Source organism: Balaenoptera musculus, chromosome 9 (genome assembly GCF_009873245.2).
Source record: "Balaenoptera musculus isolate JJ_BM4_2016_0621 chromosome 9, mBalMus1.pri.v3, whole genome shotgun sequence".
Lineage (NCBI taxonomy): Eukaryota > Metazoa > Chordata > Mammalia > Artiodactyla > Balaenopteridae > Balaenoptera > Balaenoptera musculus.
In genome coordinates this window covers 91,072,178-91,082,938 of record NC_045793.1, presented here as the reverse complement: position 1 = coordinate 91,082,938, position 10,761 = coordinate 91,072,178, and the positions used below count along the sequence as shown (strand labels likewise).

The window sequence follows — 10,761 nt, the reverse complement described above, 5'->3', positions numbered from 1 at the left end:
CAAGTAAAAAGTGGAATTTGTGCAAGGTCTGAGCTTGACTGTGCTTTATAAGAATAAAGAAACATCCTCTTCTGAATGAGAAAGCATCATTCTTCAAAAGAATGGTGGAGAATAGTTGGTTTAAAAATGCTATAAAATGTCTATTCTCCATTAACACAGAGGAATAAACATTTCATTACAGGCATGGTCCTCTGTACAGAGTGATAAGCGTGATTTTAAAAGGATGAGTTGTCAAGGAAGAGGAGCTTTTTCTGGATACCTTAGGAGCTGGGGAAAGGAAGATCAGTAGAAAAGGAAGCACTGTCACCTGCACCTTCAAGGGTCATGCAGGGCTTTTGAACCCTGCTTGCATATTAGAATCACCTGGAGTACTTAGAAAAACACTGATGTCTGGGCCTCATCCCAAACTAATTGATTACAAGTGGAGGTGGGTGCTCAGGCAGAGTACTTTTTTAAAGTATCCCTGGTGATTCTGATTTGCAGCCAGAGTTAAGAACCACTGGGCTTTTGCATACTCAGAAAGAAAGGTTTGGGCTACACCAAAGTCCAACAGGTATCTATTTAGAAAACTTAAAAATTAAATATATATTTATATCTCATTAAACTTAAACATAGACACCATTAACAGAGTTATTTCTATGTCAAGTATTAACTATAGGTCATTTTAAAATATTTTATAAATAATTTAATGATCTTTCTCTGTTAACACTTCCAATAAATAGAAAATATTTAAGAGATGAAAATAGTTTTTAAAGAAGACATTTGAATTGTTTTTAGAAAATCTGAAGAATGTGTTGGAGTGTAAAAGTCCTTTAAACTGCAAGATGCATAGGGCAAGTAGTGTTCTTCCTAACTTGGAGAACTGTTTTAGATATTAAATATCTTCTTCCATTAAAAAAGAAAGGAAAAACTGCTGAGACCAAAATTTGAAATTAAGGCATTTGGAAACATCCATAATTTCAGGAATGTCTCCTTTAATAATGTACTTTTTAAAAACTCCAGCAAACAGCTTTACAAATAAGTACCTAAAATTCTAGTATCCCTAGAGGAGAAATTCTTTTCAACTAATTTTGAGTTCTAGGGTAAAGGTATTGTTGAAGATTTCACAACTCTGCATAAAGAGCTGTGAGAATGTGGAAAGTGAGGAAGAAGAGAGGCAGGGAGAAAGGCGGGGGTGGGGGGAAATATAAAGGCCCCAAATGAGTCCCTTTAGTTACTTCCTGTTTCTATGCTGAGAAGGCTATCATAATTGCACTTGAGAGTTTGCTCTGTGGGCAGAGTTGAGACAGATTTTGCTATTCTTAACCCTGGAACCAGACCAGCGGAGAAGGGCCAGGGCACAAAGGTTCAGATGTTCCGTTTTGTGTTTGTGAGTCTCAGTGGTAAGAGAACCTAATTGCAAAAGACCCTGAAAAGACTAGCTCGCTTTCCTTGCTTTTAGCACATCACTAACGTCTGCAGCCATGGAGGGGATGTTCGGAAGTGTCGTTTACGGAATGAGACAAAGGTTACAATGATCATATTTTTTTCTTCTGAAAAGAGTTTGAGAAACACAAGGATAACCCAAATTGAGAAGAAGCCCAGATGAAAAGAGATGTTACCAATTATTCTAAAGAATTTCCAGAAGTACTCAATAGTATGATAGTCAAAACATCAGCCCCAGTGAGGGAGGAATTAGGCTGTTTAAACTTAGAATGTTCTCCAACATCATGGAGACAAATGAGAAAAAAACAAACCTGCAAATAAGGCTGAAATTGAACATCACTTAAACAATCAGACGTGCCAATATTTTTCTCCAGTGAAGAGTTCAGCTAGAGAAAGAGCTAGGTTTCTCAAGTGGCAGCTTTCATAACGTCCTATGACATTTTACATCAAGTTTGATGACTGCCGTGCTGACTTAAAGCTTTTAAATTCTAGCCCAAAGTATTAGGCAGAATGTTTCTCCCCTTGTTTGATGCCGAGAACAAGATGTAGGAACCAGTTAAACTGCACAGTCCATCCTTTGTCTCTGCAAACTTCAATCTGATCCAGAAAATACTTTTTAGCCTCCTCCTCGCTCTTCCCCACTGTCAGGGCATCCCGAATGTATTCGATGTCTTCTTTGCTGGTTAACTGGGGCATTCCTGTCATCAACATCATGGAGAAGAGGATGATGAGAAGGTTTGTGTGATGACGAAGGGCTAGGTAAGCCTTGACGCAGACATCCTGGATAAAGGGAAAGAAAACGCTGTTAACAAAACGCTGTTATGGCATCGAAGTAGGCTGCAGACCAGCAGGCTGTTTTGGAATTTACATGGCATTATCCTGTCCCTGCGAGGAAATCATCACAAGCAAGGCAGGTCCCCTGCCTCAGATGAAAAACTGGAGAACACAGACTGCTTTTATAATCTCTGAAGCAATGTAGTTTGGTTGCACACACCCAGGGTGTGCTCAAGGAAAACTAACTGATACAGTAAGTTTCATCTTCTTTCTTACTCTTTTTACTTCAATCTCTTTTCTAGGCAAATGAGGGTGGAAATTTCTGTAGTCTCTGAAAAGGAATGAGTCAGTTTTTGAACACCATCCAGGAATCACATAACTTTATGTAAGCGTAAATAATGTTTGCCAAGAGCTAATGGAATCCAAAGAACGGATGGAAATGTGGTGTTTGAGATTTAGGTAGTTTTCATCTTTATTTTCCAATGTGTCCTATCCTAAGAAAGCAGATGAATTAGTTTTTCATTGTCTGACTCTCCAAATTGTTGACTGACCTTTGGAAATTTAAAATAAATTCTGAATACTGAGTGAGAGAGGGCTTTCAACAATGCTATGGCTGGTGCCTTCTCTAAAAGCCTTGGAGTAGGTGACAGGTGAGTTAAGCCCACTTCTGAAGCAACAGGCATGCTCATGCCAATTAAATTGTTCCAACATGAAGAAAAAGTTGCAAGGTTCCCAATTTTACAAAATCAGAATAGTCCAACCTTAATATCGTAATTTGGCAAAGATGGCATATTAAAGAAAACCGAAATTAATGATTACAGGTTTAAATATTTCAAATAAAATACTGAGTAAAATGTTAAGAGAATAACACTCCATAGGCAGCTAGGGTTTATCAGAAACTTGCAAGAGTAGTTCATCATAAGGTACTGGATTAAAACCCACTTTTGATTTTTATCAAAGTAACATGTAATTTAACATGTGACAAAAATGAAATGATGTGAAGAATGATCTGAAATTACCAGTCACAATCATTCTGAATAATGAGTCTGGGAAAAAGAAATGTATAAGATCAGAAAAGTGAAGGTTAAATCGTTAGTATTTACAAATAACCGTTGTCTTCTAGGAACACTGAAGGGGAAGAAAACTAAAATACTATTGTAACTAGTTTTTATTAAACTAGCTTTTTATAAAGTTAATAAATAGAATGCTATAAGTAGGAGCCACCAGTTAGAAAGTAAAAAGACGGATGCTGTGAGTAACGGTAACAAAACCCCCATGATTCCTGAGATAAACACCTACACAAAACATGCAGAACCCATTTTTTAAAAACTGTAAACATTTACCGAAGTAAGTAAAGGAAAACTTGAACATGTGGAGTGACATGGCATGTTCCTCAGTGATAAAACTGTTTATTATAAAGATAAAAATTTTTCTCAGATTAATCTATAAATATAATGAAATTGAATAAAAATTCCTATTGGATATTTAAACCCAGATATGTTTTGAAGTTCATCTGGGATAATTAGGGCCTGAGAGAACATTCTGAAAAAGTATAGTAACGAAAAACAGTTCTTGCTATCCTAGATATTAAAGCACGTTATAAAACTACAATATTTAAAACTGTGTGATATAGTACCTATTCTTCTCTAAAAAAGATAAGAAATTTTGTGGAACAGAATGGAAAGTTCAGAGACATATCTAAGTACATATTAAATATATAATAAAGGTGACTCCTCAGATTAGTGGGGGAAAAGATTATTTGATCAACAGGGGTGGTACAATTGGCTCATAATTTGGGGGGAAAATAAAGTTTCTCCCATGTGATATACCAAAATAAATTCCAAAAGAATTAAACATTTAAATGGAAGAAGGGAAAATATTTAAATAATCACGGAATGAGAAAGGAAGGACTTTTTGAAGCTGATTTCCAAGGTGGAATCCATAAGGAAAAGATGGAGAGATTACGGAAACTTCAAATTTTTGAGAAAAAAAAGCTATAAACAACATTAAAAGAGGGAAATGACAAGAGAAAACATATTTGCAACATGACAGATCACTTCTTCATCCCTAGCCCCTGATAGCTCTTACAAAGCAATAAGAAAGAGATAAAGAGTCGGCTAGAAATATAGGCCAAAGATATAGTATATCATACTATAAGACATAAAACCAGATAACATATGGAAAAATATGCAACCTCATTAGTAATCAAATAAATGTAACTGAACATGAGATGGAAACATTCATATACCAAATTGGAAAATCTTTTTTTTTTTTAATTTTTAAGGATAATCTCTAATGTTCACCTTTCATAGCCTGATGGTAGATGGGACTAGATGGTAGGTGGTATACTTTTCCTCACAGACGACTGACAACATGCATCAAAAGCTTTAAAATACTTATAAATGTTATATAACTTAATTGTAGTGGTGGTTACATAACTGATACATTTGTCAAAATTCAAAGAACTGTACACCTGAAAAGGCTGAATTCCGCTCTCTCTGAATTATGCTTCAATGAACTTGACTTAAAAAATGTTAGAATCCTTTTACCCAGCAATTTCCAGGCTAGGAATTTACCCTTAAAAAATTTGGATAATTTTGCAGTGATTTATCTACAAGAATGTTCATTAGAGCATTGTTTAACATTGTGGAAACTTGAAAGCAACTTAAATAAACTTAAATATCCTACACTCGTAGATCGATAAAAAGGGTTTATGAAAGTATCTACATAGCTCTGTAACTACTAGAATGATCCTGTAGAAGAGTATTTAATAAGCATGTAAAAGCGAGTTTTAAAAAGCAGGTATGAAACACCACATGTAGTACAATCCCATTTTGGTAAATGGACACAAAATACTTACATAGAAAAAAAGAATATAAGTTTAGTGGTCAAAATTTTAGTAGTGATTTTTCTTTTTGCTTTTATATGATCTTGTCTGTGTCACCTGCACGTGGCAGGGTAACCCCAATGATAGTGGGGGTCAGGCCGGTGTCATTCTGTATGTCAAGGCTGGATTGTGTACACATCACCGTGTCCAGGTACAAAAACCCATGGACTATTCTGGCATTTTTTTAAGTCAGACAGTATATATAAAATGCTCAACATAGAGGGTGGTACATAAGGAGCATTCAGTAAATGTTAGTCCTCTCCCTTCCCTACCTGGAGGGGAGATCAACTCTGCATCTCCTCCCTGCTTACTCACCACAAAGCAGGAGACTCAACACTGGGCTGTTCCTGCCTTGGTCCAGGCACCTCTTGCGCCCTGGAAGCAGCTGTGGTGCATTAGCGCTCTTGCATTCTTAATGATTCCACTTACGTCCGGAAATCATTTTCTTTTGCTCATCCCTAGGACCCACTGAGGTCTCTCTCATTTCTTGGCAATTACACAGGCTAGGGGCAGACTTCACCCCAGGCAACAGTCTCATTAATTGGCCAACTCGCACAATTTTCACAAGGGCAGATATGGGGATGCCTTTTGCTTTTGAATTAGAGGACATTCTGATTTTTAATTATTTTCTAGCCTTCTGTACGCTGGGGGCTCCGGGCAAACCCCCTGCTGTCTGAGCCCACTGTGTGGTCAAACTCTTTAACAGGAAAATTTTGAGGAGGAAAATTAATCTGGGGTCACGTCATTATAACACCAATCCATGGGTGCTCAGTAAATATTTAAGTGGCAATGCACCGATTCACCAATCGCTGTAGCCACAGAGAGACATATGAAAGGGAAGAAACTGTCCTGTTGTTCTCCAAGGCCACCTCTCCTATATAAGGAATTTCTGCTGGCTTGAATTTATTCAGTTAATTCTAATTTTCACACCCAAGGGTCACTTCTATGAGAACAAAATTTCATCTCCAAATTTAACCACACGCTCCATACTGGTCAGACACGCTGTGTAAATTCTGTTTGGCGGTGCAGACTTAGAGACATGGTACAGACTTAATTATCTTTTGCTTAAAGGTGTGTGGAGCAGGGGTTAAAAGCACACAGTCACACTTCACTGCCTGGATTCAAATCGTGCCTTTATTATCGACAAGCTGTTTGTCATCAGAGAAGTTACTTAACCTCTCTGGACCTTGGTTTCCTCATCGTAGAATCAGAATAATAATAACAACAATACCCGTGTCATGGGATTGTGGTGAGATTCAAGTGCTATGTAAAGGGTTGGCTATTATTATTGACAGTGTAAGAAGTCACACACTTCTCATCACTAAGGAGGTCACCTTGCCATCTAGACCACCTGTCCAAAAAGTCCCCTCCGACAGCAGAGACCTAGGGGTGGGCTGGGCCAGGGCAGGAAGGAGATGAGCCCCACTCCCACCAGAGTCAGTGGAGGGGGTGTCTTGGCGCTGGCCCCAGGAGGTGAGGGGGATGATGGAAGCATATAGCACACTGACTACATAGCAGATGGTTCTCTTGCTAGGAGGGGCCCAGCTGGGCCCTTGCTCGGCCTGCTCAAGCCCCAGGGGTTTCATTTCTGCCCTTGGACTCAGCCCTAGGGTCTGTCTGAGCTTCCTGACCGTGCTGCCTCAGCAGAGGCCTGTGGTTTGAGGGGCTGTGAGGATATGGCTTGGGGAGCTCGGGGGGAAGCACAGAACACAGAAGTTATTGGCTGTAGCAACAGAATGTTCCCTTCTGCCGGGGCTGCCGGCCACTGACCACATGCATCCTCATCCTGTCCTTCTCAACTGCCGGTTGAGGCTTTGTACTATGGAGCAGAGAAGGGGGAAAGGAGGAACCTGATGTCCAGGGACTTGGTTTAAGATACTTGTTAACTAGCGTGAATGTGGGGAACAGTGTAACATTGTTACTGTCATTGGCTGGACCACTACCCATTAGTAGCTAATAAGTAGATTGAGCCTATATAGTAGGCAATCTGCTCTTTATTTCAGAATTGATTCAAATGCCTTAATTACAGCAACCAGTACCAAAGGAAAGGTTGCTTTTTACAGAGCTACCCCTCTCATAAGTCTTAAGAACAAAGGAAACTATTACCATTTCAGGGTCAACACTTTGACTTGATTCGTTCACTGGCCCAACTTATCAGTTTACTATACTGAAAACAAAGTCCTTTCTATGCATAATCTATTAATTTTTTAACCACCAATGAACTGTGGCTGCTTTAGACAGTCCAAGGTCATGTGGAATAGTCCTACTTTTTCTGAAAACCAAACACCTCTATTCTCATCTAGAAACAAAGTGGAAGTGAAATATTACTGTACACAGCTACAAAAATGAGGAAGTAACCTCAGGGCCATAAAACAGAAACTCCAGAAAAAGAAGCCAGGCTGAGAGGAGAGAGAGAAACAACACTCACATATACTCATCAATGAGAAGAAATGTCCTCACCCACTTACTTTTCCTAAATAGTAATGCAGCCTCTGTCTGCCACATTACTATTACTATTAGTTTTTCTCCCCTGTCTCCTTCCTCAGAGACAGGGGAGAAAAAATAAGATTTGTCAAAGAGAATTTCATTTTTTTAAATAAAAATCAATGAGTTGGCTAAGCAATGCCTTTAGAAGTTATTTTGGCAAAACAGAGAAGGTCAATGATTAGGACCTAGTAATGCTGGAATCTGGTAAATCTGAAAGAAGAGTGTGTCCGACACTTGGTCGTGCATTCGTGGAGTTTGACTTAGGATTGCCATCTTTAAGAACTTAGAAATGATTCCCAGACTAGCTCTGTCTACAAGGGGCAAGGGCTGTACTGCCATCTTCTCAAATATTTAGCTAGAAGCTCATTAGAAACCTAAAGGTACAATTAAACTGTTCTACTTTAGTCAACTATTCTAAACAGACTGTATGTATGTGTGTGTGTTTATTTGTGCCTTGTCCCAAAAAGGGTTGAAGGTGCATTATTTGGATACACAAAAGTCACAGTAACATTCATTAGAAGTGGGTAGAAAAAGCAAAGGGATCCACAATGGGTTTGGAAAAGAGACTAAAACTATACATCACAAATCCTATATTCTTGCTAAGCGCGGCCTTCAAATGTATCTTCAGCCAAAAGGGAAATCGAATCAGTTACTTCATCCCATGTTCAGAAGATTTTAAAAAACTATTTGTTTAGGAGAAACACAACTTTTCTAAGACATGATAGAACTTTTGCAAGAGGATCTTTATAAAAAGTACACTTTGTAACGTGGTGAATAATGTCCTCGATAATATTCTGATGCAAGACAAAACAATTCTCTAAGAGAAACTAAACACTGAGAGAAGGATGCCAGTTAGAAGGTTAATCTCGATAAATGTTTAAAAGTAACAGGGGTCTAATCTTAGGAACCGAGTGACACCGCATGCTGGTGGATTAATGCACAAATCCTGTCCAAGGCCACCTTTCCAGTCTTGTGCTCATATCTTTTCCAGAAAAGTGATAAAATTTGGCAAGCTTATCTAAGTCCTAACAATTCTACAAACCCACGCAAGTCTGCATCTGGCAGAGAAATCACACCGACATATGCAAGCTTCTACCCATGGCTGATGCGGACACTTCTCTGAAGGCATCTTCTGACGGACAGCGTGGAGAGAGGAGGAAGTACTGGAGTCTTCAGTACTGGAATGCAGGAGGCTGAGCTCGACCTCGTTAGTGGGCCAGGACGTAAATCCCCAGAGGATGCAAATCCTTTATCGACTCAGTATATTAGAAACAATTCAACAAACTCATCTCCCTGTTGACTTATAATAGGCCTTTATTACATTAATTTGTGATTAATCATTTGAGCTCTAAGTGACTTCTTTGCTTGGCTCTCTACCCCCTAATCCATCCCATGCACTGCATCAAATTGGATCCAAATCTCCCTTCTCGCCTCAAATTCCACTACACACGCCCCCGTATACCTAGCTTCCATCCATTCTGGATGACTGTACTCTTTGCTCTTAAAATACTGATACTAAATCCTAACTTCATGCCCTTGCTCATGTTCTTCTTTCTGCCTTCCTGCATCTGCCAGGCAAAATGAAAATGAACTCAGACCTTAAGGCCGCCGATAAAAACATCCCCTTCACTCCACGGCCCTCTCCTACCCACCAGGACAGGAATCATTGCTCCCTCCGCAAACCGTTGGTGAAATCCTCCCTACAGAGCTCTGTGCGCATCTCTTCGGCTGAGCTCTGGGGCCACGCCGCCCCTGCTCGCGTCCCCTCGGCCCAGCAGTGTGTCTGCCACACCGTAGATAATCTGCAAATGCATGACGAATGAATGCTTCATGTGCCGAAGTCAAGGTCAATGTGGGGCAAGATTCATTGCTTTAAAATCAGGGTGAATTAGGGAACAGTCATATCTGAAGGGAATTCAACTGTAAAGACATGAGCCTTCCCTGGGCCTGGCGCACGACCTGAGAGGTAGTCGTGTGTTGAATGGGCGTGCCATCTTGGATAGGGACAAACAGGGCCTGGTGACTCAGGACGGAGCAGGAGGCCGAGAAAGCCCAGCCAGGCAGGTGCCAGGTACAGGCAGTTGGAGGGATACACACGCGCAAGCGAGTAAGGGGCGGCAGAGCCTAGGACTGGGGAGTACCACAGAAGAGTGCCAGAGGTAAGGTCTCCGTGGTGCCCCCGGTCCCTGTGGCTGGGGTTAGGGAGAGCACGGGAGTCTCCAGCAAGGCGAACGGCAGGAGGGAGCAGGGCCTCAGTCCTAGAGGCAGGTTAACAGGCAGGGTTAATAGGAGGAACTGAGGCAGAAGTAGTTACGACCGCCTGGCATCTGAGGTGAGAGCGAGACCACTGCAGAGATGAACTCTGAATGTAGGTTCGTAGAAACCCGACCCAGGACTCTGTGTAGAGACTGGGGGCAGGGCTGAGCCTGCTGGGTGAGGGGCCTGGGGACGCCCTGGCTTGGGGACAACACTGCCCATGGTGGTGACCCGGGGGGGCTGATGAAACTGGCCTCCTAGATTAAAGCAACACCGTGTAGGGGCTCCAGACTTCTCTCCTATCAAGCCCTCCTTAAGAGTGACATCTAGGGGCAAGTGCCTTTTAAATACGCTCATCGCCGCCTACTGTGCGGAGCTGTGTACGTGAAGAGGTTACTTGACTCCCCGGATTTCTTCAGCTCCATCCGACAACACACATTTGCTTAGCTCCTACTGTGTGCAAAGAACATCTTCAAAATGCGTGCTTGCTTCTACAAGGCCAAGTTTCACACTCCTTGCAAACTGTCCTATGTTGAATGTACACTATGGGTTTATCCTGAGTGTCCCATCGGCATGACTACTGCTCTGACTGGGGAAAAAAAAGTAATGTTTATGTCACTAAGGAAATCGCCACACAAATACAGCTAGGCACCAGATGATGCTTACAGGTCTGTATTATTTACCAAAACATCAGATTTCATAATTAGGCTCACTTCCTCTCTGGATGTGTGGTATTTAACCGCATCTTGAAGGCTTATTAACTAACAGCTGTGCAATGGCAGCTTGTCAGTCTGTGCCTGAGTTACCACTTCATGAACTCCCAGAATACGACGTATTGTGGGGAAGGAAGAAACCAGAGGGGTTCTCTCGTCTCATTTATCTCCTCCCCGGGGCAGGAATTGCTCCTCTACCGACTGGTACCTACTGAGGGC

The 10,761-nt window shown here is 41.0% G+C and overlaps 1 protein-coding gene across 1 annotated transcript in view; it reads right to left on the bottom strand.

Moving 5' to 3' along the window:
* Window positions 1-965: 965 nt before the first annotated feature.
* Window positions 966-10,761, bottom strand: part of PIK3CG (phosphatidylinositol-4,5-bisphosphate 3-kinase catalytic subunit gamma) — a 30,600-nt gene continuing 20,804 nt past the window's right edge. The window contains exon 11 of the mRNA XM_036863674.1: window positions 966-2,205. Within this exon, the coding sequence (XP_036719569.1) occupies window positions 1,927-2,205 (279 nt within the window). The 3' untranslated portion in view covers window positions 966-1,926. The remainder of the gene's footprint in view (window positions 2,206-10,761) is intronic.